This window comes from Tamandua tetradactyla, chromosome 13 (genome assembly GCF_023851605.1).
Source record: "Tamandua tetradactyla isolate mTamTet1 chromosome 13, mTamTet1.pri, whole genome shotgun sequence".
NCBI classification, from domain to species: Eukaryota; Metazoa; Chordata; class Mammalia; order Pilosa; family Myrmecophagidae; genus Tamandua; species Tamandua tetradactyla.
The window spans coordinates 61,290,038-61,317,867 of record NC_135339.1 but is presented as its reverse complement, the minus strand read 5'-3'; the positions used below and the strand labels follow the sequence as shown (position 1 = coordinate 61,317,867).

The 27,830-nt window shown below is 40.3% G+C and overlaps 1 protein-coding gene across 1 annotated transcript in view; it reads right to left on the bottom strand.

Annotated features, from left to right (window-relative positions):
• Positions 1–10,586: 10,586 nt before the first annotated feature.
• Positions 10,587–27,830, bottom strand: part of ABCC2 (ATP binding cassette subfamily C member 2) — a 111,554-nt gene continuing 94,310 nt past the window's right edge. The window contains exons 24-33 of the mRNA XM_077125723.1: positions 25,225–25,380; positions 23,520–23,719; positions 22,666–22,792; positions 20,943–21,044; positions 20,375–20,518; positions 19,389–19,547; positions 18,176–18,342; positions 15,368–15,562; positions 12,953–14,870; positions 10,587–11,456 (exon numbers count right to left, since the gene is read on the bottom strand). Of these exons, the coding sequence (XP_076981838.1) occupies positions 14,741–14,870; positions 15,368–15,562; positions 18,176–18,342; positions 19,389–19,547; positions 20,375–20,518; positions 20,943–21,044; positions 22,666–22,792; positions 23,520–23,719; positions 25,225–25,380 (1,380 nt within the window). The 3' untranslated portion in view covers positions 10,587–11,456; positions 12,953–14,740. The remainder of the gene's footprint in view (positions 11,457–12,952; positions 14,871–15,367; positions 15,563–18,175; positions 18,343–19,388; positions 19,548–20,374; positions 20,519–20,942; positions 21,045–22,665; positions 22,793–23,519; positions 23,720–25,224; positions 25,381–27,830) is intronic.

Sequence of the window (27,830 nt, the reverse complement as noted above, 5' to 3'; positions counted from 1 at the left end):
TACCTTGAAAGGTTGGGGTAATGTTCTCTAGGACGCTGTATATGCTCTGAATCAGTGTCCAATGTATGGTGCTATTTATCCCATAGCCAGGATCCATGAGTCCAGGAACCAAGGGGTGGAAATGGGAGTGGAACCACTCACTATTACCCCTAGTGATCCACTAGGAAAATTTTTGCTCCCTGTCCCTGTGACCCTGAGCTCTGCTGGTCTCCAGGTTTTAGTTCCAAAATGGGGAGTGCTTCCACCAGGAGAAACAACAATGATTCCATTGAACTGGAATCTAAGACTGCCACCTGCTCACTTTGGGCTACTCATGCCCCTGGATCAACAAGCCAAGAAGGGGATTGCATTATTGTCTAGGGTGATTGACCCTGACTATCAGGGGGAAATAGGACTGCAACTACATAATGGAGGTAAAGAAGAGTTTTCTTGGAATATAGGAAATTCCCTAGGGCATCTCTTAGTACTACCATGCCCTGTGATTAAAATCAATGGCCCAATCCAGGCAGGACTACCAATGGATCTGAAACTTCAGGAATGAAGGTTTGAGTCACCACACCAGGCAAAGAACCACAGCCAGCTGAAGTGCTTGCTGAGAGTAAAGGGAACATGGAATGAGTAGTGAAAGAAGGTAGTGATAAATATGAAGTTTGACCATGTGATCAGTTACAGAAACGAGGACTGTAATGCTGTTTTGTTCCTGTTATACTATTTAAGTTGTAAGATATCAACTTTAAGAATGAATATTACCCAAGGACTTGCACCCTATTCTGGAGAGAGTTAATGTGTTTCCAGTTTATGCAGAACAGTTGAGTATTGTTAGGTGAAAGAAAAAAATGTGTGTTTCATTGTTTTTTATTTAGAAATTAGGTATGGTGCCCAAAAGGTGATATATATATAGCTGCCAAGTGGACAAGGGGTAGACTGTCATGGTCAGGTTCATATATCAACTTGGCCACGTGGTGGTACCTGTTTTTCTGGTTGGGCAAGTGCTGGCCTGTCTGTTGCAATGAGGACATTTCATAGAATTAGATCATGATCACATCAGCTGTATCCAGAGCTGATTCCATTTGTAATCAGCCAAGGGGAGTGTCTTCTGCAATGAGTGATGCTCAGTCTAATCATTGGAAGCCTTTTAAGGAGGATTCAGAAGAGACAGGCTCTCCTCCTGCTTTGGCTGGCGAGCCTCTCCTGTGGAATTTGTCCAGACCCTCCATTGGAATTGTTGGCTTCACAGCCTGCCCTGCGGATTTTGGACTCTGCGTTCCCACGTTCACGTGAGACACTTTTATAAATTTTATACTTGTGAGTGTTCCCTGTTGATTCGGTTTCTCTAGAGAACCCTAACTAATACAGTTACCTTTACTCAAGAAGGGCTGATAGGTCAGGAACACCTCTGTCAGCTGGGTAGTCATGTGGCTGGCATCTGCTGGTCCCTCGGTCTTGGGCTCTGTTGCTTTTAGCTTCTGTTCCTGTAGGGGTTCCTCACTTTACGTTTTCAGGGCTGGCTTTCATCTCTTGGCTTCCCTTGGCTCTCTCCAGGTTCTGGCTTGCTTAACATCTCATGGCAATGTCTGCTGGATTCCAAGCATCTCCAAACATTTGTATCTCTGTTCTCCATGTGTGTCCCTCTGCTGTGAAGTTTCTGTCAGCTCTGAGGCTTCTGTTTGTTTTCTCAAAATGTTTCCTCTTTTAAAGTCTCTAATAATCAAGACCCACCTGGAATGGATGTAGTCAGATCTCCATCTAATCAAAAGTCATGCCCAAAATTCGGCATGTCGCATCTCCACAGAGAAAATCTAACCAAAAGTTTCCCATCTATAGTACTGAACCAGGATTAAAAGAAATGGCTGCCTCTGCAAGATTGAATCAGGATTAAGACATGGCTTTACTAGGGTACATAATACTTTCAAACCAGCACAATATATGTTAGACCTTCCTCCCATTCTCCTCCCCACCCGACCCCTGCCAAAAGCAGGTAGCAAGCCATAATTGACTTTTTAAAAAAAATATATAGTTATATTGATAAACCTTAACATACAAACATTCCATACACAGTGTACAGTCAATGGCTCATGATAGCATCACATAGCTGTTTATTCATCACCATGATAATTTTTTAGAATATTTGTATCACTCCAAGAAAAAAAAAACAAAAAGAGAAACTCATACATACATACCTCTTATCCTCCCTCTCATTGACCATTATAGTACTTCCATCTACAGAATTTATTTTAACCTTTGTCCCCTCATTATTTGTCTATTTTTTAATCCATATTTTTTACTTATCTGTCCATACCCCAGATAAAAGGAGTATCAATGTCACAATTACATTGTCACATTGTAAAAGCTTATATTGTTATACAATTATCTTCAAGAATCAAGGTTACTAGAACACAGCTCAACAGTTTCAGGTACTTCCCTCTAGCCACTCCAATAACCATAAACTAAAAAGGGATATAATGCATAAGAATAACCTCCAGGATAACGTCTCAATTCTGTTTGAAATCTCTCAGCCACTGAAACTTTATTTTGTCTCATTTCTCTCTTCCCCCATTTGGTCAAGAAGTTTTTCTTGATCCCTTGATGCTGGGTCCCAGCTCATGCTGGGATTTCTCTCCCATATAGTCAGGGAGATTTACACCCCTGGGAGTCATGTCCCATGTAGTCAGGGAGAGCAGTGGGTTCCCTTGCTGTGTCAGCTTAGAGAGAGAGACCACATCTGAGCAACAAAAGAAGTTCTCTGGGGGTGACTCTTGGGCCTAATTTTAAGTTGGCTTAGCCTTATCCTTTGAAGGAATAAGTTTCATAGGGGCAAACCCCAAAATCAGGGGCTCAGCCTATTGATATGGTTGTCCCCACAGCTTGCAAGAGTATCAGAAATTCTCCAAATGGGGAAGTTGAATCTTTCCCCCTTTTCCCCCATTCCCCTAAGGGGACTTCACAAATACTTCTTTATTCACTGTCCAAAGCACTCTGGAATTTATTGGAACATCACACTAACCTGGACAAATCAACAAAATTTCATGCCCTATTCAAGATTCCCTGTACTTATGGTGTTCAACTAAACTGACTATACAAATTTAATTAGGAAATGCACTACCAAAAATATAAATTTTTCACCAAATAAACATCTCTCCCTTTGTTCAAACACAGAAGTTGAAGTTTTAAGATATGGGTGATATCATCCTTTACCCGGTCTTCTGATTTACTTTAGTCCTTTCCAGATCAGTTTCATTCATATGTCTACTCGATGTCTGATTACTTTTTCAACTTTTTAAACAGTTCCTGTACAGAGTACTGCTGACTTTCATAGCTTCAGAGCTCCAACTCTGAGTCTCAGGTGTCACATAAATACCTGAAGTTTCTGGAAAAAACCATGTTATGACATTTAATTCAACATACGGCTCTTAAGGTTCATTCATATAGTTGCATGCCTCACAACTTCATTCCTTCTTGTAGCACAGTAGCCTACTGTATATAAACAACACTGTTCCCCTTTCCATTCCTCGGTCATTGTACCCTTTGGCCACCTCCTTTCATTGTGGATCACAAACATTACCCCCAGAAACACCAGTGTGCAAATGTCCATTCATGTCCCCATGCTCAGTTCCTCCAGGTATATACTGAGTATGGAATTTCAGGATCATATGGCAAATCCACCCCACACTGCTCTCCAATGGCCTCTGGTGTTATTGATTTCCAACTTCATTCCATTATGATCCAAGAAAGTGTTTTGTATGGTTTCTATCCTTTTAAATTTATTGAGACTTGCTTTGTGACCCACCATATGGACTATCCCTAAGAGTGATCCATGAGCACTTGAGAAAAATATGTATCCTACTGTTATGGGATGTAGTGTTCTGTAAATGTCTGTTAAGTCTTGCTCATCTATTGTATTATTAAAATTATATGTTTCTTTTCTGATCCTCTGTCTCAATATTCTATCCACTGATGAGAGTGTGGCCCCCAGCTATTATGGTAGAGGTGTCTATTTCTCCCTTCAGTTTTGTCAGTGATTGCCTCATGTATTTTGGAGCACTCTGGCTCAGTACATAAATATTTATGATTGCTATATCTTTTTGTTGAGTGGTTCCTTTTATTAATATATAGTGTCCTTCTCTGTCTCTTTTAATTGTATTACATTTGAAGCCTAATTTGTTGGATATTTGTATAGCTACTCCTGCTCTTTTCTGATAGTTGTTTGCATGAAATATCTTTCCCCAACCTTTAACTTTCAACCAACTTTTGTCTTTGGGTCCAAGATGAGTCTCCTGTAGATGGCATATTGATGTGTCCTGTTTTTTAAATCCAATCTGTCAGTTTATGTCTTTTGATTGGGGAGTTTAATCCATTAACATTTAGTGTTATCACTGTAAAAGCAGTAGTTTCTTCTACCATTTTGCCTTTTGGATTTTATATATTGTGCTGATTTGAATTTGTGGACCCCAGAAAACTCATTTTGGCTGGCATCTAGGCATTTGATTTCCTTAATGTTTTTTAATCCTCATTCAGTATTGTTGGGTGGGAGTTTTTAAATTATCCATGGAGATGTGACCTATCCAATTGTGGGTGGTAACTTTTGATTAGATGATTTCCATGTAGGTGTGTCTCCACCCATTCAAGATGGGGTTGCTTACTGGAGCCCTTTAAAAGGAAACCATTTTGGAAAAAGCTACAGAGCTCATGCATCCAGAAAGCTTGGAAGATGAAGGAAAATGCCCCCAGCAGAGGGTCATGGAACAAGAAGCCTGGAGTGAAAGCTAGCATATGTCACCATGTTTGCCATGTGCTTTTCCAGTTGAGAGAGAAACCCTGAACATCATCAGCCTTCTTGAACCAAGGTATCTTTTCCTGGATGCCCTAGATTGGACATTTCTATAGCCTTGCTTTAATTGGGACATTTTAACAGCCTTAGAACTGTGGACTTGCAAAATTCCCCCTTTTATAAGCTGTTCTGTTTCTGGTATATTGCATTCCAGTAACTAGCAAACTAAAACATATGTCATATCTAGGTTTTTTTTCTCTTTTTACCTTTATTGGTAGTCTTCATTTCTACACTGTTCTTCAGACCTCTCTAATCTGCCTTTTCCTATCTGCCTGTAAATTAGTATTTCTTGCAGAGCCGGTCTCTTTCACAAATGCTGTCAGTGATTGTCTGAAAATATTTTAATCTCCCCCATCATTTTTGAAGGACAATTTTGCTGGATACAGAATACTATGTTGGCAACTTTTCTCTTTTAGTATCTGAAATATATCATACCACTGCCTTCTCACCTCCATGGTTTCTGCTGAGAAATCCATACATAGTCTTATTGAGCTTCTCTTGTATGTGATAGATTGCTTTTCTCTTGCTGCTTTCAAAATTCTCTCTTTCTCTTTTACATCTGACAATCTAATTAGTAAGTGTCTTGGAGTATGCCATTTTGAATCTACTCTATTTGGGGTATGCTGTACTTCTTGGATCTGTATGTTTATGTTTTTCATAAGAGATGGGAAATTTTCTGTGATAATTTCCTCCATTAGTCTTTCTCTTCCTTTTCCCTTCTCTTCTCCTTCTGGGACACCCACAACATGTATATTTGTGTGCTTTGGGTTGTGATTCAGTTCCCTGAGACCCTGCTCATATTTTCCCATTCTTTTCCTTATATTTTCTTTTGTGTGTCGGATTTCAGATGTCCAGTCCTCTAGTTCACTAACCCTTTCTTTGCCACTTCAAACCTATTTTTGTAGGTTTCCATTGTTTTTCATCTCTTCTATTGTGCCTTTCATTTCCATAAGTTCTGTGGTTTTTTTTAAACTTTTGATTTCTTCTTTTTGTTTACTCAGTGTCTTCTTTATATCCTCCCTCAACTCATTGATTTGATTTTTGATGACATTTTCCCTGTCTGTTCGAGCATCCTGAATTAGTGTTTCAACTCATTTGCATTGTTGGTTTGTTCCTTTGACAGGGCTGTATCTTTGATTTTCCTAGTCTGACTAATTTTGGCTGGTATCTAGACATTTGATTTCCTTAATTAATTTGTTCTGGAGATTGTTTTCACTCTTTTACCTAGGATTTTCTTGCTGGATGGCTTTGTTCTCTATCTGTTCTTTACCATTCAGTTTGACTGTTCTAGACTTCTGGTATAGGTTCTGTTCAACTGATCAGAATTTTTCAGTACTTATTTTTCTTTTAGTTGTCCTGCCTATATGGAGCTTTTTTTTTTTTTGGTTTTTTATTTGAGGAGTGTCTCCAGATATCAGAGACCTCTGTCATATTTTTCCAGACTGGACTAGCCCATGTCTCAGGAGGAAAGAGTCACCAGCATTAATTTTCTCTGAAGGTGAGACCCATCAGGTTGTCAGACTTTCCTAAGAAGCTTCTAGACTCTGTGCTTTTCCTATCCTGCTTAGCATATGATGCTTGTCTGCCTGTGGCTTCCCACCAGCCTAAAATGATGCGATGCCTTTAATTTCAGCAGTCTCTCCCTGCTGGGCATGGTTGAGACAGGTGAGGTTGTAGGATGATATTAATTGCTTCAGTTTTACAGTCCCTGGGGTCTGAATTCCTTGAAGGAGGAATTCCATTTGTACGGGGCCCCACCTTTCTCTTGGGGCAGATATAACCTTTAGGAAATTAACTCCTTCCACCTGACTAGTTACTTCATCTCTCAGACAAGCTTAATTTTGCCCTTGCCTGGGGCACTGGTGGAGCCTGAAAAGGCTTCCAGTTCTATCTAATGAGCTGTGAAGGAGTAGAAAAGAAAAAAAAGAGCCTTTTCAGAGCAGGACCAGTGCTCCTCAATTTGTCAATCAAAAGCTTAAGTTGGTACATGGCTCTATGTATCTCCAGGCTCGATGTCCTCTTTTCTTGGGATCCAGCCCTTTGGCAGTATTTTATGCTGTCCAACTCAAGAAGTTTCACTTTTTCTTCTTTTTTTTTTAACCTTCAGGCCCCCCGCCCCCACCCCAATCTCTGCCAGGGCAAAAACTCCTAATAACCTAGTACTAATTCCAGGTTTATCTGGGCTGAGGCCTGTTTTCAGTGGTCAGAATTTGTTAATTAATTCCACAAGTGGAGCTTGGTTGAGATAAGCCCTTGCTGCTAGTAAAGTATGTTTCCTTTCCCCTCAGGGAATCAGTTTGCCATACCCATTGGGAGAGGTGCCAGCCTCTGTGGCTTGGGGAATTTACAGTTCTGTGTGAGATCTTAGCCCGTTCACCTGGTCCAGACAGGTGTACTCTGTGTGTCTGGTCACTGATGTAGCCCCAGGAGTTGTTCTGTACTGTTCCTGGCTATTTACTAGCTGCTCTGGAGGACGAACTAAATCCCACGCCTCACTAAGCTGCCATCTTGCCCCTCTCTTCCATAATTGACTCTTGAGCCATAGTTTGCCAATCTCTAGTTGAGGTCTGGTGAAAATAAAAGGATTCCACACAGCCATTAATATTGGAATCAAGTATGAGAAAAACTAGACATTTTTGTGGAGAAAAAAAAAGCTAGCAAAAGTGTAATTGGTTTACATATTAGAGCCATTAAATGTGCCATCTCAGCAGGTATTTATTTGTCTAGGAGCATCATTATGATGCCAGAATGCAAATCTGGATAAACTGGACCACAATTTATCTGCAGATGGGCACTAAAAGGAGCCACCCGGTCTTAAGAAAGACATTTGTGATTAGAATTAGTAGCACCACCAGTGGACAACTTAACAACTTCTCTACAGCTGGAACTGACAAAATTGCTTTCTAGAAAAGAATTTGTGTGTTTCCTTATGCAACAATTAAATGTTTCAAAGACTGTGCTGTGACCCATTCACAAGATAAGAAATGGAACAAATGGATCTGAAACAGTGATAGCAATTATCAGGCAAAATATCCAGATGGATATCATGGTGAGGACTCAGATGACTTTTCAAGAGATTACCAAGATGAATCCACAGCCCCCTCCAACATGAAAAAGCTAGAACTGGTATAGTCCAAACACCCCTACAGAGTGGGAGAAAGATGGTGATGATGGAGTTATACAGAGTAGGTAGAGTTTAACGAATGAGTATGATTTCTAAATCACTGTATTGATATTTCTTATAATCCCCAGTGTCTGGGAGCCACTAGTACTGAAAACTAAAATTGTGGAATTGTAACCCATACCAAACTCTGAAATCGGTTCTACAGCTAATTGTTGTGATGTGCTTTGAAATTTATTGCTTTTTTTGTACATATGTTTGTGCCGATTTGAAAGAATTATGTACCCTAGCAAAGCCATGTTTTAATACTGATCCATCTTGTGGATGCAGCCGTTTCTTTTAATCCCTATTCAGTATTGTAGTATTGTTATCGCCATGGAAATGTGACTCACCCAATTGTAGATATTAACCTTTGATTAGAAGGAGATGTGCCTCTACCCATTCTAGGTAGTTCTTGATTAGTTTACCAGAATCCTTTAGAAGAGGAAACTTTTTGGAGAAAGGAGGACAGCCATGAGAACCACCAGAGCTCTCCAGAGACCTTTGGAGATGAAGAAAGAATATGACCCCAGGAGAGATTCATGAACTAAGAAGCCAGGAGAGAAAGCTAGCAGATGTCACCATGTTCGCCATGTGCCTTTCCAGTTGAGAGAGAAACTCTGAACTACAACAACCTTTCTTGAATCAAAGTAACCTCTTGTTGGTGCCTTAATTTGGACATTTTTATAGACTTGCTTTAATTGGGACATTTTCATGGCCTTAGAGCTGTAAATTTGCAACTTAATAAATTCTCCCTTTTAAAAGTTAAAAAAAGAAAGAAAAAAAGAGATTACCAAGATAGCAATTGAAGCCTTGATTATTAGATTTGAAGAAGGGGGCGCAATTCTTTTTTTAATTCAGTGACAACCATACTAACCTTAAGTATTTTTTTAATCTTTTCTTCTTAAAGCTATTTTATGCTTTTTTTTAAACCTAAGAGTAATATTTCCTCATATTCCTTTTTCCTTGCTTTTTAAATAGTTGCTAAATAGTTGTAAGTTAAATTCCACACCATAACCAAAAATTCGCATGTGAAATAAAAAGGAATATTATGAAAATGGAGTGCTGTTACAGCCATCTTTTATGCTCTTTACAGTCCTCAATTCATATTATTTGCAAACAACATGAGGCCTTTTAAAAACAGTTTAATGTGTATCTATAGGAAGACTAAACTCATGCTTATAGCTGTAACTTTGCTAAAATTAAATTAAAAACACATCAGTATAGAGACTTAACTATCAATGTACAACATCGTTTGCTAATTTATAAATAAAGTCATGATCAGTGTGCATTTGTGATTAAATGTATTCTCATTTATTACCTAAACAGAGCAGATTTCTCCAGAGGGTGTTTTGAAAGGCGCTTATACAAAATTAACCTGAGGAGGGGGTGTCAGCCGGCTGGTGATACCATCTCTGAGGGTGCATGATGAAACTGGTTCTGTGAACTGCAAAATGCAATTAATGCTGCTCCTCATCTAAACTGCTGCTGCAGAGGTGAGAAATGTTACTAGAGTGATCCTTACAAGAGCAGAAGCAAATAGAAAGGAACTTTGTCCCTGCCTTATCCAGCCTTGTGGGCTCCCTCTAGTACCCTGTATTGGAGAAACCTTATAGAAAGCAGCTGGCAAAGCAGAAATGTTGCTTGTAAAAGTTGCAGCCCCAGGCATCACAAAGCAGAATGGAGATGGGTGAACTTGAAACTGAGAGACAATCACTTAATAATGGGCACCGTCTCCTTCCCTTCTAAAGCACTATGCTTCCATGAACCCAGAGGAATCATGAAGAAAGTAGTGATGATACAGTAGAAATTTTCTTGGACTGTATAATTCTGGATAGTTATCTAAAATTGTTCCTGAAGTTTATTAAGTGAAATAAGCTTTATGAAAGGAATTTTAACTTAGGCCAGAATAAAATGTGATATTTGTTTAGTCAATTTTAAATTGTCTTTAACAGAAAATTAGCACAGCATCAAACAACAAATGCTAAATGAATGGTGATGGTTGTTAGTCTGCTGACAAAGATACAGAGATCAGCATGGACCATTGTGTTTGGGAAACAAATTGAAAAATGAAGTATCAGGCGTCTTCTCCATGAGTTTCACTTTTATCCCTGGGGCTTTATCTGTTTTTTGTTTTTTTTTTACAGTTAGCTCTCAGCAGATAAACTGTCCCTCTGTTTTCCAGAGGTCCCCGTGGACTGTCCAAATACTACATGTCTAGAAACATGTTTTAAGGAGCAAATTGGAAAGTTTATGTTTATGGGATGGGCTTGCGAAAGAATCACTGAACCAAAAAAAAGGAGGAAGCACTGTTATTTGAAATTCTAATGTGTAGAATTGTGAAATAGTTGTAAATAAATATATAATGATAGATTGTGAAAATAGTACTTACTTGGCAATGAAAAAGAAAATAGAGTTGATAAAAGGAGAAGAGGATGACAATGACAGTGCTGCTGATGATATCAGATTAAAAAGAGCATTGGTTTGGGGTAATGGAAAAGTTTTGGTAAATGGATGACGGTGATGGTAGCATGGCATTGTGAGTGTAATCAACACCACTGAACTGTGTACTTGAAGGTGGTTAAAATAGGAAAATTTAATTTACACAATAAAATATTTTTAAAAAAGAACAATAGAGAGAGGCTGGGAAAATCAGGAAAAAAAGAAGCAACAACCAATAGCAGAAATAAAAGGTATGACAGTTCTTACAGTGCTTTACAGTTACTATATCATATTAATCCTAAAGCGTCCATTTGTTGGGTTGGTTTGTTGTTGTTGTTTCACAAATGGGCTGCATCTTACAACCACGGCATGTCAGAGTTTAATTGACAGTATTCTTTCTTGGTGATACATAACATAATGAGCATTTTACAATTGATGGCACCTTAGATTTGATGAAATATGGGATACAGTAATAAGCAGTTTAAAAGAGCTAAGTTCTATGTAGCTAAGTAGGTATGAATTTCAAAAGGTAACTTCGAAAAAAAATTTTTCATCCAGCAAAACAGCCAATATTTATAGAATACTCACAGCATACCAGATCTAGTTTACATGAATTAGGAAGGGGATTCTCCATGAATAGCCACTAGTCAACACTTGAATATTTATACAACTTTGTTGATCATCATTCATGCTGGTCCAAACCCTAATTCACAAGGGCCAGGTATAGGAGGACCGCAATTTTATTGTCCAAACTAGACATTTTTAAGCATGAAAGGGAGAGCTAGTAATAATTGTGCAACCAGAACTGTCCAGGGCAAACAGGACGTATGGTCTCTCTAGCTATATATTCTTTCTTTAGAGAATGTAAGTATTCTGAGCATCTTTCTTAACAAACAGATAAATGATGGATAAATCACAATTGTTTATTACTACATCATTGATGAAATGAAGTAATGCTGAACTCAAAGCGACACATAAAGCTCTGGAGAGTACGGAAGGACCAAGGTTTAAGCTTACTTCTGAAACCTGGATATCTTTTTTTTTTTTTTTTTTCTTTCTTTTTTTTTTTTTATTAATTAAAAAAATTAACTAACACAACAATAGAAATCAATCCATTCTACATATGCAATCAGTAATTCTTAATATCATCACATAGGTGTATGGTCATCATTTCTCAGTACATATGCATCGATTTAGAGAAAGAAATAGCACTACAACAGAAAAAGAAATAAAGTGATAACACAGAGAGAAAACACAAATAAAAATAAAAAGTACAAAAGTATATAAGAGAAAAAAAAAAACAAAACAAACAAAAAAAAAACTATAGATCAGATGCAGCTTCATTCAGCGTTCCAAGATAATTACATTACAATTAGGCAGTATTGTGCTGACCATTTTTTTTTTTTTTTAGACGTCATACCATTCTACATATGCAATCAGTAATTCTTAACATCATCACATAGATGCATGATCATCATTTCTTAGTACATTTGCATCGGTTTAGAAGAACTAGCATTATAACAGAAAAAGATATAGAATGTTAATATAGAGAAAAAAAATAAAAGTAATAATAATAAGAACAAAACAAACAAAACAAAACAAAACAAAAACCTATAGCTCGGATGCAGCTTCGTTCAGTATTTTAACATGATTACTTTACAATTAGGTATTATTGTGCTGTCCATTTTTGAGTTTTTGTATCTAGTCCTGTTGCACAGTCTGTATCCCATCAGCTCCGATTACCCATTATCTTACCCTGTTTCTAACTCCTGCTGAACTCTGTTACCAATGACATATTCCAAGTTTATTCTCGAGTGTCGATTCACATCATTGGGACCATACAGTATTTGTCTTTTAGCTTTTGGCTAGACTCACTCAGCATAATGTTTTCTAGGTCCATCCATGTTATTACATGCTTCATAAGTTTATCCTGTCTTAACGCTGCATAATATTCCATCGTACGTATATACCACAGTTTGTTTAGCCACTCGTCTGTTGATGGACATTTTGGCTGTTTCCATCTCTTTGCAATTGTAAATAACGCTGCTATAAACATTGGTGTGCAAATGTCCGTTTGTGTCTTTGCCCTTAAGTCCTTTGAGTAGATACCCAGCAATGGTATTGCTGGGTTGTATGGCAATTCTATATTCAGCTTTTTGAGGAACCGCCAAACTGCCTTCCACAGTGGTTGCACCATTTGACATTCCCACCAACAGTGGATAAGTGTGCCTCTTTCTCCGCATCCTCTCCAGCACTTGTCATTTTCTGTTTTGTTGATAATGGCCATTCTGGTGGGTGTGAGATGATATCTCATTGTGGTTTTGATTTGCATTTCTCTAATGGCCAGGGACATTGAGCATCTCTTCATGTGTCTTTTGGCCATTTGTATTTCCTCCTCTGAGAGGTGTCTATTCAAGTCTTTTTCCCATTTTGTAATTGGGTTGGCTATCTTTTTGTTGTTGAGTTGAACAATCTCATTATAAATTCTGGGTACTAGACCTTTATCTGATATGTCGTGAAACCTGGATATCTTGAATGCCGATTTTATTTGACTATACAGGATGCCAGGGCACAAGATACAAAGTCTGCCAAAGTGGAGAACATAACCAGAGACCCTCTCATAAACCTGGGGCCCCAAAGGGCTATACATGCAATGTACGGTAATTGAAGAATAAACCCACCAAGCAGAAAGAGTCAACAAGGAAACCTGCCTATTTCCAACCTGACAATAAGTCACAAGAAGGGCTGGTTCAGACCTGGTTCCTGTGCAGAACTGTGATCTGGACAATTTGAAAACCCTTAGTGACAAATTTAATTTAAAGAAGTTCTTGGTAATGCCACCAGGCAACAGGCTGACATTTTTACAGGCCCTCTTAGGAAGAACTCAGGTTCAAACCAGGTCTCAAAGAACGTCCACAAATGAGGGTCTAAGGAGAGTAAACATCTTATAGTAAAAATATCATAAGGCATATGTACTGGCTTGGAGCTATGTACCCCAGAAAAACATGTTTTTTGTAAATAAGATCTCTTCAAAATGTAATGTCAGTTAAGGTGTGACCCAAATCAATTAGGATGGGTCTTAACCTTATTACTGGAGTCCTTTGTAAGCATAATAAAATTCAGACAGAGAAAGAAGCCAAGGAAAACAAGAAGCTGAAGGTCGACAGAACCTGGAAAAGGAAGGAGAGGCTGCGGTGTGCACGGCCGTGTGACAGAGGAGCCCAGAATGAGGATCTCTGGCAGTCAGTCCCAGAACTCCAGTCTTTGGGAAGAAACCACCACCTTGATGATGCCTTGATTTGGACTTTTTCCTGGCCTCAAAACCATGAGCTAATAAATTCCCAACCCATTACATGGTATTTGCTTGAGCAGCCAAGGAAAAACAGCATACAATGAAATAAAGCACCAATAAGAACTAGCACAAATAACAGGTGGTAAAGAATTCAGATTTCAGAATTATCAAAGAATACTTAGGAAATTCAAATATCCTAGAAACATAGGAAAAGATAACCTCAATAGTAATCAAGACAATGCAAATTAAACCTCAATGAGGTATCAGTTCATACTTATCAGATTGGCAAAAATGTTTAAAATGTTTTCAAATGTTTTGCATGTGAAGATGTACATACCCTCCATTACTAAATTACACCCTACAGAGACTCTTGCACATGTCCAAATCTTGCATTTATATATCTAAATCTAGATATATGCTAGAATGTTCATAGTGGTATTGATTATAATATGAAAAAAATAGAAATAACCCTAATGCTCACCAAAATTAAAATGAGTAAACTGTGGTGTATTTGTACAATGACACACTATACAGCAATGAAAATAAATGAAGCCCAGTTATGCTCAACAATGTAAATGAACCTCAAATATAATACTGAACAAAAGAATCAAGTCATGGAAGACTACATGGAGTATGGGTCTATTTATATAAGTTAAAAAAATAGTACACATTATTTAAGGTTACATGCAAAGGCAGAAAAATTACAATGAGGAATTTATCACAAAATTTATCATAAAAAAGGCAAGGGAATTTATCACAAAATTCAAGGTAGCAGTTATCTCTGGGAGAGTTGGATAGTATTGAGGTATGATCAAAATGGGCAATCAGGGGGTTTCTAATACACCTAATAATATTCATTTTCTTAACTTGGTTAGTGGGTACATGGATGTTCATTAAAATGGTCTTTAGAATGTACATTTTATATATACTTTTGTATGTATGATATATTTCACAAAAAAATAAAAAATAAAATAAGCAATGATCCTTTTAGTCATTCTCTAACCCTTAGGGCCTCCTACTAGAGTGCTGTGTTATTCACATTTTCAATGCCAGCTTCCTTGGCCATAAAATAGAAAGGGCCAGGTTTTTTCAGCAGTTCTTCAGGGCTGTCAAACTCTACAATCTTCCCACTGTCAAGGACCATTACCCTGGAACAAGGAACAAAGAAAGAAAAGTCTTAGAAAGTAGAATCTCAAATCTTGGCCTTTACATGAATAACTGGGAAGGCCCTATAGCCCCTGGTCAAAAAAGGGAGGCTATCATTTCTAAAAAGTTTTCTTAAGTTACTGACACCCCCATTTTAAATGGTACTATGTTGAAGCTGGAAGGAAAACAAAACTTTTAGTATACTGGGGAAGCTCTATGAGTAGCATCTGCCACTCGTGGCTTGGGCCCCCACCTCCCTATAACTCAGTTAATATGTATGTAATTCCTATTTCACCCTCAAAGTAGTTCGCTTAATCTTGTTGGCTTTCATTTACTTGTATAACTCTGGGCAAATTACAAGAAATCTCTAGGTCTCAATTTCTTCATCAGTAAAGCCACGGTAGTTAAACCTTCGCTGTAAGGTATCCCATAGCTGATACTATTACCGTTGACACAGGGTTAAGACATATCCATCAAGCTCTGCCCACCCTCTACTCACCTGTCACTGTCCATGACGGTGTGCAGCCTGTGGGCAATGGTGATGACTGTGCAGTGGGAGAACTCATTTTGGATGGTTGTCTGAATGAGATGATCTGTTTCTAGATCTACTGCAGCAGTGGCTTCATCCATGATCAGAATCTTGGATTTCCGAAGCAGAGCCCTGCTCAGGCACAATAGCTGCCTCTGCCCAATGCTGCGGCCAATGGAAGAAATCAAGCATTAGCTTCTAAGAATAAAGGAATAACTTGGGCTTGAGGATGGGACAGTTTGCATGTTCCAGATCAGATTTTCAAAACTCCCACTCCTAAATTCCCCTAGAATGCCTTAGCTTCTACAATTAGCTGTTCATTTTTGTCATGGGTAATACTTTCCAAATTTGCCCAATTAGAAGACTTGAAACAGATCTTAAATAAAAATTCATTTTTCTGGGTACCACTCTAATCAGAATGGGGAGGAGTCTAGGAATGTGTATTTTTAATGAATACGCCAGGCAATTTTCATGTTCAAATAAGTTTAGAAAACACTGGCTCAGGAATTGTTCTTTGCATTATAGCTACACTGATATCCAGCACATCGACAACTCTAGAACAATGCTACCAAGTTAACTTGAGCAGTGTTTGACCTAACACCATTAATATAGGGTGATACCACACCAGAATGCCCCAGTGGCATTTCTTAGTGACCTTAGCAAATCCATTCATTATTTTAATGTGTAGTTCTAATCTCAAGTCTAATTATTTGTTTAAGGTCTTCTGCTTTGATTAGAGATGAAGCGATCTAATGAACGTAATGTCTCGGTGTGAGATGCAATGTATGTGAAATTCAAATATGCTTGTAAAATGCAAATAGCTTTAATTTGCTAAAAGCCTGTAATGAAGGCTGGACCTCTTACATAAAGAAGCTTTGGGAAATGATGTGAAGGAAATATTCAGGAATTTGCTAATTGCTCTTTCCTGCTGTGGCCATTAGAGAACATATTAAACAGAGGGTGGCTAGACTAAAGTTGTGTAATTCTCCGTAAGAAAAATGCTGCAGATGAGAAGTCACCCAAGATGAACTTCTAGTTGTTTTCTGTAATGTAGGAATAGAGATGCTGCAAAACTACTTACTTAACTTGTACCAAACTCCTACCTTGGTCAACTGAACTTTATACTAATAGGCTGTGGTGAGGCCTATTTCAGCTGCTTTCTCTTTCTTCAAGCTGATTGATGCATCACTCAAATTTAAGTTTCACCTCTCCTCCCCCAAACCAGATCTGAAACCCAGGTCTGAAATCAAGGCACTATAAATACTATTTAAAAAGTGGCTTCCAGTTGTATAAGAGAAGTATGATATGATTTTTGTTCTTCCAAACCAGAAGTGTCAAGGAACCCATATCACAAATGGCCACAGCATCCCCCATCTATCCACTCTCCTCCCGCCATCTCTTCTGTAGCATTTATTTGCACCATTACTAGATAAATGCTATGGGTCAGGGATGTGTCTCTGTTGTGTGGCTCTGTATTTACTGTGCCTGGCACACAGTAGGTGCTTAATAAATATTGGTTGGCTGAATGTTTAAAAGGTCTCTTTTTCATAGGCCTAAAGACTTCCTTAAGCCTTGTTAGTTCCTACATATGTTGCTGAGGGAAAACAAAAATGATGGCATTATACCATGGCTTCCAAATGCTCACATGGGCCCCTGAGTCAATGGATCTAGGGTGCAGCCTGGGTATTGGGATTTTTTTTAAGCTTCCCAGGTGATTCTTGTGTGCAGCCTAGTTAAGGATCAATGCTCTGAGCAGTGCTTCTCATGCTGAAATGCAATGTGCTACAATGCAGATTTTAATTAATAGGTCTAAGGCCTGAGATTCTACATTTATAACAAGCTCCCAGGTGAAGCCAAAGCTGCTGTCCATTAAATGAATTATTGTGCACTCCCCTTTTCCTGAGTTTCAACTACTTATGGTCCTTCCCTTGCCCCCCACTGCTTAAAGGCACCTGGGACTGGAGCAAAAGCTTTCCCTGAACAGTGGACTTTGGTAGAGGGCTGAACTGCAATGTGTAGGTGAAATCAAATAGCTATAGAGAAAAATGTCAGATTAACTTAGGTAAACACATAGTGAAGGCCAGAAATGTGAAGTGCCACACACATATAAAAACACTGTGAATATGCAATGTCAACATCTCTGGGAAATATCTGTCTCACCTCCAGGGGCATTGAAAGAAATTAATTAAAAATATATGTGAACACAATTTGGTGGGGAGCAGGGGACAGCTTTGTAAAGAGGTTAGAACAATGAAGCTGAGTCACAGCACTAATTTAACTTGTTTCAAGACTGTCCAAGCACTTTGCATACACTACATTCCCCCCATCTCCACATGCCCTTTAGATTAGTGATTCTCATATTGGGATGCCTGCAACAATCCCTAGGGGGTTCTTTTAAAAATCCCCATGTCCAGGCCACACCTCATACCAAATCAGGTTCGCTGGGTCTGGACCAGGCATCAAGATTATTTCAATCCAAATTCCAGTGTGCAGCCGAGTTGAGAATCACTGCTTTATATGATTCTCCACTGCAATATGATCTGCAGACTTCTATTGTATAACGTCACATGTAGGGTACAGTTAATAAAAAAGGTTGCAAGGTTTTGAAAACACTTTCGCATCTATTGTATCATTTGATCTTCACAACTGTTTCATTTTACGCATTGGGCATTAGACCTGGATAGCCAAAATTCTATCATACTAGATACCACCTGCCACAGGGAATATGAGAGCAGGTCCTCTCACTGAGTGTGGAGGAAGTGCAGTATTTAAGCTTACCTGAGATTGTCACCACCCTCTGTCACTTCATAGGTCAACCCAAGTTGCAGGCCTTCTACAAAGGATTTTAGGTGAGCCAGCTCCAGGGCCTTCCAAATCTCCTCATCTGGGTAGCGGTTGAAAGGGTCTAGATTCATCCTGAGGCTTCCAGAGAACAGGATGGGGTCCTGCAAGTCAAGGGACAAGGGGGCCATTGAGGCTGTGTCAGAAAAGAACGTGGTAGTTCTTGTGACCAGGAGTAACAGTGCACAGGACTGGTTTGTTATGGAAAGCTGGATCATGGCCAAGTTTCTGCAAAGTTTCCCTGCTGAAGGCTTGGAGTGGCTGCCCTGCCAGGGAGAAAAGCACAGGACTAAAAGGAGTCCTTGTTTTTTTTTCTCATTCTGAAATTTATTTATGGATTTCCAAACTTGGCATAGCATCTCTTAAGGGAATGAGAGGAAGGTCCTACACCCGCTTATGAAAAGTCATGTGTTGAAGGTGTGAAGATCAGGGGAGCGGTGGGAAGGGAGAGTGCAGCCACATGAGAGGAATCTTTTATGGTTTTGAAGAGGCTGGAGAAAAGAGTATCAAATTAAGCCAGCACCAGAGAAACCAAAACTACCCCCAGAGAGGCTTGGCTTTAGGGGTTGGAGGAGGCTTGGCTCTAATGAGGAATCACAAACCACCCAAGAAGGGAGGAAAGGGACCAATGACGGTGAGGGTAAGAACAGAGGAACCTCCACTGCAATCCTTATTCGGTAGGGTCCAGAGCTGAAGTTAAAAGAAAGTCTTTCTTGCTGATGCACTAAGTGTTCCGCTTGCTGGAAGGAACCTGCAGCCAATTCCCTCCCCTTTCTTTTAACCATATCAAATGAAGGTTATAAAGCTTAATGGCTTCAAGCTTCACTGGCAAAACTGCTAATATTGATAGTACAGGTCTTGCAGAAATGGGCTGTAGAAATGCTAAATAATCATCTGTTCTATTTGACTTCTGTTATGTTGCTACCACCTAGTGGCTAGATCCGGGCAGTCACAAAGCACATAATACAAATGCAAAACTTACTTTTTTTGGACATTGAAGAAATAATGCCTCTTAGGAAACTAGCTGCAGTATCCTGGACAGACAGCAGTAATGACAGTGCTGACTGAATATACATCAAGAAGAAGACGCATTTGTTTCCTGCAGAACAAGTCCCCCACAGCATGTGCCAGAATGAAGTCTGGAGCTTACCTGGGGGATGATGGTCAGTCTCTCTCGAAGGTCATGGAGCCCAATGGAGGCAATATCTACTCCATCAATGGTGATCTGGCCTCCTGCACCCTCTAGGATCCTGAAGAGGCAGTTGGTAAGGGATGACTTCCCAGCTCCTGTCCTGCCTACCACGCCAATCTGTAAATATAGTTCCTTTGCATGTTAGTTCAATATGAACTTCCTGAAATAAAATTATTCAGCCTGGAGCATTCATAATCATAAACAATTTGAGGCAGTGATTCATCTCTAAGATATTAAACTCATGTTGGGATCGGTGAAAAGAGGTGCCCAGATGTCAGAAAAAGATGGCCCTTCCAACCTACCTCCTATACTGTTGCTTGTTGAGAGCTCTAGAGACTGTAGGAAATGGGTGCAGTCCTCTCAGCAGTGGTTGTCATAATTATTATTGGAAATGATAGATTTTTTAAATTCTTGTTTAGAAGTGAGGCTAAGGGAAGGATTGTGTTTGCCATAGGTAGGGTCTGACCGAGAACTCAGCATCCTTGCCTAGTCTTTCTTTGGTCCTATATCAGACCCCGATTCCCCAGAGAACAAAATGTCATTGGAGCATAGGGAAATTTACAGACCAGGAGAACTGCCCTTTCTCCCTCAAGGGGACAATGCTCTACCTTCCAGTCCTCAAAAGAGCCCCTCCCCAGTCCCAGGACCCTTACAGGAAGTGACAGCTGGCCAGCCGCAGGAGAAAGAGGATTGCCTTAGCAGGCAGGCAGGGACAGGCAGAACGTAAAGCTCCCTAGAGCTGTATAGGTCTCTCAGTTTGATCCCTCCTCATGATCCAGCTCTCTGGTGGTGCCATGTCCTTACTGCTCTTGAGAGTAGAGAAAATATCCTGCCCCCCTACTCCAGCTCACAAATGGATGCCCTGCATTGGGCTGCATCTGTATCCAACTGGGTCCTCTGATCAAATTCACATGGACTCACACTCAGGCCTTTGCTCCACCTACCTTCTCCATGCTCCTGATGTCACAAGTGATCCCTTTCAGTACCAGATCCAGCTCAGGCCGATACCGCACTTGGTAGTTGCTAAATTGGATCTCCCCTTTGCTGGGCCATCCTGCAGGAGGTCTCTTATCAGTCACCCAGGGTGCCTGGCAAGGAAGACAGGAGAAGTGCAGCAATTCATGCTTCGCATGGTGGTAACTCCACTGAACAACAATCCCCACAGGACTGGCTCACAGCGCAGAAAAAGACAGCAGGATCCCAGGAGCTCTGGATGAATTTCTACCTTGAAGGGTTCTACCTTGTTCAATTAAAGAAACCCTATTCCACCAGGTTGCTCTTTGGATCCCTAGAATAAAGCTAACAATTACCTTTGTGCATTCCAAAACTTGGATTCCCCCAAATCATTTCTTACTCTAAGTTAGAAGAAATCAGGGTCTTTGAGTCAGAGCAAAGGAAACTATTAGGAGGGCCTTTCATTACCCCATATGAAATAGAGAGACTAGTGAAAATGCCCTGTCCAAGGAGCTACTCCTTTTTTGACCTGTTCTTGGGCTCACTAACTTCTCTCACCTCATTCTCCACCTTTATGTACTCAGTTATTCGTTCAGCAGCCACAATGTTGGTCTCTACATCTGATGTCATCCTCACTAACCAATTCAGAGTTTGTGTGACCTGTGGAAAAAACAGAAGACTGAAGATCACCTTGGGCTCAGAAACCAATTCAACTAGCCCCCTGTGCTGGGCTCCACGAGAGACTAAGGAAAAGTATAAGACAATCTTTGTCTCCTTGGGGGAAGAAATGGTACTAGTTATTCAAGTGTTCAAGTATATGATGCTCACATGAAGGGCAATATGAGCTTGGAGTGGTTTGGAGGTAAAATTAAGGTTAGGAGAGACTCGTAATAGGTAGAGTGGGACAAGAGCTTGGATTTCCCGCCTCTAAGCATGGCTCTATCTGGAAGGGGGCAAGGGTGAGTAGTAGATGGTATTTATAAGTGGAGGAGAGCATGAGGAAAAACACAGGGTAGGAGAAAGCATTCCAAAAATCTGTCTCCCCTCTCAGATCTTACTTTCCAGCAGCTCGATTGATAACTGAGTTATCAGAGTGGGGACACGAACCCTTTTCCTCCTTTGTCCCCTTTAACTCCCAGTGCCTCTCTGCCAGGATAGCAATGCATCTAACCACCAGTAAAACGGCTGTCACAATTTGGGCCAGTCTAGACATGGGAGAATCTGTGGATCACTAAGATGCAAACTTCATTCAGGCAGAGACTTGGCCTCTGACACACATGATCAGTCAGTAGTTACCAAACAAAAGTCGTCCATAGAGAGTGAGAGCAGGGACGTCAGAGGACAAAATTGTAGGGACTCAGAGTAGCCACTTTTTATAGGTTGAACCATAAATAATTGCTGATTTTTTAATGTGTTTGTTTTGGCTCAATCTAATAGTTCCCTGGCTCTTTGCCTTAGCTGTCATGAGTCAATAAATGTAGAAGGGAGGGCAGAGGGGAGAGGAATGAAGCAAAGGGGCAGTGGTATAAAGAGCTGAGTTCTCTGATGAATAATAGAGTCCTTTTGGTATCCTGGCATGGTCACACTGGGCATTATTAACTCCAACAGAAGACAGGACCATCCAAAGCCCACTTGTAGCTATGCAAACCTCCAACATGGTTATCTTCAAAGATACCATGAAAGATGGCCAAATGATCCATTACTACTCTTTCATTGAACAAATATTTACTGAATAATTACTGTTGAGCTGGCACTGTCTTGGGTGCTAGGAAATAATGTCTAACATTAATCCCCTAGCCATGCTAAGTATGCTGCACTGAGGTACATTATATAGTTTTTTCCAGATGCTATTGGAATTAGCTCCAATTTATTCTGTAGCCTAAGAAAAACAAATGTAGAAGTTATTTGTTCAAGAGCCTTTCTGGTTACTGCTATCTTTTGGAGAAGAAACTTTTTTATTCTCTCTTTTGACTTGTCCTAGGCAGAGTCAAAGAGACAGGGAACTATTAAATTGAATCACATGAAATTGCCTTCTTAAGCCCTAAGGGCAACAAAACTTACATCCACTTTCCAAATAATGCTGGTGCTTACATATAAAGGTTAAACAATGTGTTGGAAGGTGACACAATTAGTAAGAGTTGGAGCAGGGGTTTAAACCCCAGTCTCCCCCAGCTCTCTGGATCTAGAAAGGAATTGAAAACATGAACTCCACTGTATACTTCAAACTCACTTTAAGAATAAACGCATTAATTTCAACCAGACTTCCAAACTTCAAACTCACATTTAGTGCATTGGACAGAACAAAGCCCACAGTGTCCCCGCTTAGGGTATTTCTATAAATAACCATCAACAGGGATGAAGAGAAGACGATCAAGTTCCCAACCAGCTCCAGGCGAATTGCAAGCCACCTGAAGGGGAACAGAGTAAGAGAGAGAGAGGTGTCATTGGTCTCCACTTCCTCACCTTCATCAGCAACCTAGGCATTCAGAGAACTTTCTCCAAGGGCTCCGTTGGTAGGGCTGCACGCTTAGGAGATGCCTCAAGCTGCCTAAGCCATGTGTTTTGAAAGTCTTTTAAAATGGATTTTTAGAAAATAAATTACATTTTAAAGGTAGAGTTTAAAGGTAGAGATCAAAGAGGTTTTAAAGGCATTTTAAAGAAGAGTTTGTTAAACTAAGGGAATCTTATGGTGCAATGCCTCCCAAATTTACCAAATCATAGGAAACAGCTGATCTATTTGGTTTTACCCCAAAACTGTCACAAGTGTCCTCCCTCTAACCTCTGCTTCTTTCACTTTAAAAAGAATATCGTTCCTATGGAGAATCTCACATCCATTCACAGGGAAGCAGGTAGAGAATATCTAGCCCACTCTATACTTGTATAACACTTGGGTTACAAAATGCTGACAAATCTTATTTCACTTCCACAAAACTCCTATTTGATAGAGCTGGCACAGGAAGCCAGGTCTCTGACCCCAAAGTTATACTTTCTTCTCCCTCCTTACATGGCATGACAGGAGTGGGTAGCCAAATTCAATTTCACACCCACTGGCCCCACCTGCCCAGCCAGGGCTAATGTAAAAGCATACAGACCCCCAAAGCATACAGTTGGGTAAAAGCCCAGAGGCAGCCTCACCTGTTGGAGATGATTGAGGAAAAGACACATTTCTGATTGGTGTCAATCCCCATCTCATTGTGTTTTAGAAATCGCTGCTGGTGCTCAAAGGCGCGAATGACAGGCAAACCTGACACAGTCTCACTGAAGTGAGAGTAGATTGGGGACCTGGTGACTGAGTCCAGTCGTCTCAGCTGGCGGGAAGTAGCCACATAAAATATCTGAATACAAAAAATAGTCAGTCACACAATCACATTGCATGTAAAAAGTTGTAAAAGTTTCGCAACCGCAGCTCTCCCTCTTCCTGACCATGACCCAATCTTCTTCACCTCAGTGGTTACAGCGCACATACTATCAGGACAGAAGCCTCCAGTCTCATCTCCGAGGAATAATGAGAGAGGCCCAGAGGAGAAAGGTAATGGGAAGACCTGGAGTCGGTTGGAGCAGAGGAGGATGAAAATGAGGAGACTTTGTTACAGCCTTAGAGGTCTGAATTTCCAACCAGGGCTATATCAGCCTAATCTGTATTCTGCCCAAGAATCTGCATCTATTGTACATAGAGTACAATATGAGAGTTTCTGTATTGGTTAGAGAAGTGGTCTCCAAAAGGATTCTGTACAAGCAGCTGTGACCAGAGGAGTGTGGAAAGTGAGCTAGGTAGGAAACGTACAGAGCAAGGTATGCTGAGGTTTGAGTAAAAATGGAATAACAGAGTCACATTTAAATGACCCAAACTGTGCCTTAATGGTATGTGAAGATAAAGATAGTTTTAGAGGTGTATGGAATGTTGAGGATCTAAAAGCTCATATAATAGAGAGTATAGGCAGAATCTTTCAGGTGTGAGGTACAGTGGAATGGGTTAGTGGTGCTATAACATTTTCTGAGGATTTGCTGAAACCAGAGAAGAGCTGGGCATTTGAGTGTTATACCTAGAAATTTCCTAAATGTCCTGCTTCTTATTTGTTTGTTATTACTGGCTGTTACCAAGATGACAATGTACCCGATGGACTCAAGACCAGGGGGTGCCATCTTACCACAGGCTACAAGACTGCCCAAATGACCACAGGGTCTTTGAATTATTTCTCTCTGGCAAACAGTGTATCCTAAAGGCAACTAGTGGGACAAGAGAGTTTTCCTCCCTTCAACAATTTCTATTATGGGTGTGGAGCCCCTTCCAATGACTCCAGCTTTCCTGTGAGGCTTGTCTCTCAAACTACTTGTGCCCTCAAGAATACATTGGATTTGAACCTAAAGCAATCCACAGACACCCCTATGAGACTAGAACTCCCTTGAATTGAGAAAAAGAGACACCTCCCAGCAGATACGCCTACTTCAAAGCCAACCAAGGAAGCAGCCATAGCACAGCGCTTCTAGAAGTGGCCAAAGACCTAATCATTGTGGGAGGTCTTAGGGAGCTTCACGGCCTTGTCCAGACCCAACCTCAAAGCAGTCTCAGGTCCAGACATAAATTTGTCCCACTTGTAAGGTCTCAGGCTTCTGGGGAGAAGCACTGATGTGGAGGTTTCCTGTGAAGCAGACACAGTCAGTATTGACACTCCAGCTTCCGAGAATGACCTGTGGGCTCCTGGATATATCCACATGTGGTTAGATGGCAAAATGTAGAAGAATCACGAGGGACTAGTGATATGCTGAAGACTCTCAGGGAAGTACCCGGACTTTTATAAGGTGAAAGGGGAGAAGGTCTAGCCATTTCCAAACCACCTACCTGAACAGAAACATAAATGATGAAGAGAGGAATGACGACGATGACGAAGACTGGCACTGCCATGCAGATCATGATAAGGGTGCTGATTATTCCCAGAAAGCACATAACCCAGGAGCGCAAGGATACAGGGAGGGTGTCATCTACTGTAGAAATGTCCTAGGAATGCACAGTTAGGAGAGGTGTTATACCAATGAATTTCTAAGACATTTTACACCTTCCTAATTCCTGCAGGTCATTCTTTGTTCCCAGTGACTCCTTTATTCAATAACTTCAAGATATTATTTGTACTAGGCTCTACCACTCACCCCAATAACCAATAGCATTTCTGTTATTTTGTCATCTTTCTAAATCCCTCCAAGCAGATAAGGCAGTCTTCCTTCACTTTTCTCAATAGACTTGGCAGTTTTCACTCTTCTCAATGAATTTCCATTTGCCAAGCTTATTAAACCATTTACAACCACCATAAGCTAATATACCCTTACAAGTAAATCCTTTCCCATCTCTAAGCCAGTTCTGTTTTTCCAACTTAACACAAATACTAATTTTATTGAGTACCTGGCACAGATCCTGGTATATAACAGGCATTCAATAACCATTTGTTTCGAGGGTACAGTAAACAATCCCTGTGATCTACCCTTGCCTATACAGCGATCCTGTACCTGGTAAGTTTTGCCATCTGCCAAGCATAGAGTTTTAAGGGAAAAAGGATGTGGGAGTTGAATGTGTTCCCTGCTTGGCCAACATTCTAACCAAGGAACCCAGAGGTAACAGACAGGTCTTATTACCATAGTGCCTTTATGTCATGTTGAATAAATGATCAAATGTTCAGATGGATGGATGGAGGGAGGGAGGGAGGAAAGGAGGGAGGGATGGATGGGTGGGAACATGCTCAGGATGCCTGGTTTATATTTTGGGTTGAGTTTACCTAGATTTCAGAGGATTTTAGGATTATGTTGGTTCTAGGACTAATAATATGTGGGTTTGAAAGTGAGTCCAAATTATTGCCAGTTTGTCCCAAACTGGGTCAAAGATAGCACAGTCATCATGGATGACTCCTATATCTAAACTGCACTTCCCAAAGTCATATCAGAATGCAAATACAAGGGCAGTGGGAAGGGTGGGGGTGGAAGTTCCAGGAATCAGTTTCTCTATCAAAAACAACTATTAAACCAGCAGGAAAAAACTCAATCAACTATTTCAAACTCTGAAGTCTAGCAGAAAACTGCACAGCATTCAGGGAAGAGTAGGAAGAAGAGGCTGGTAAATTACAGTAAATTGTTCTCTCTGTGTAGCTGATAAATTACCATAGCCCATCTCCCAATTTCACATCAGCAGCAGTGGGGTCTGGCCCCTGGCATAGCTTGCTTGTGCCAGAGAGGTGCATAAAAATCCACTTCTCCACTATTTGAGACGATGGTGCTCTCAGACCACCAATCATAGCTTTTGATTTGCAACTTCAAATTACTGAAGCCCAGTTCTGAGGGCAGCCGTTATTCCAACATGCCCTAGACAAAGGTGACAGAAGAGACTTAAAGACAGTATACAAACCCAGAGCAGTTTGGAGCAGTCTGGAGCCAGCTAGTGCTCCCTTTCTAGCTTGTCCCACCTCTCAGATTTGTCCTCAAGGCAAAAGCACCTTGAGACAAAGAAACAACTGAGACAGATGGCCTGGGGCAAAGGTTTACCAGTTTTAAGTCCTGCAGCGGAACACCAGAAGAGGGAGGAGTTCTGTTTCCTGAAATGGAGAGGGGGATTCAAAAAGGCCTGTTATCAGAACTCCTAAGGGCATTAGCAAGCACAAGCCTAGGTCAAGGCACAGGCCCAGAAAAGACTGGGAGGATGCTGTACTTTGCCTTTGCTTTGGGCTGACCTTCCTAAGAGGGCTGAACTCTGACAGAGAGCACCAGCCAATGCAAAGCCAACTTGCAAAGACAGTGAAAAGTGTTCTTTGCTCAGATTTGCTTGGTTTGCTTCTGACACTCAAGAAAATCTCTGTGATATCACCAGCTGGTTACAAATTCAAGAAACAGACATCTCAAGGAATAAATCCCAGAGTTAGCATTTAAAAATGTTAAATTGTACAGTGTGCAACAAAAGATTACAAGACAAACAAAGAAATGAGAAATTACATCCTGTCCAAAGGAAGAGGATGAAAATCCAGGAAACATCAATGAAGAAGACCAGACCATGGGCATACCAGAAAAAGACATAAAATCAATAATCGTCAATATGCTGAAGGACATGAAGGAAAATACAGAGAAAGATCTACAGGACATCAGGAAAATAACGCATGAGCAATATGAGAGCCTCAATAAAGAGACAGAAGTTTTAAAAAGGAACCAAACAAAAATACTGGAGTAAAAGCCATAGTAACCGAAATGAAAAATTTCTACGAGGGTTTCAACAGTAGATTGGAGTTGGCAGAAGAAAGAATCAGAGAACTCTTAAACAAGACAATTGAAATGAGTCAGGCTGAGAACAGAAAGAAAAAGAATTATAAAAGATGAAAATAGCCTAAGAAACTCTGGGACACCATCAAGCATACCAATACATGTCATATTAGCTAGGGTTCTCTAGAGAAACAGAAGCAGGAAATATCTGTAGAT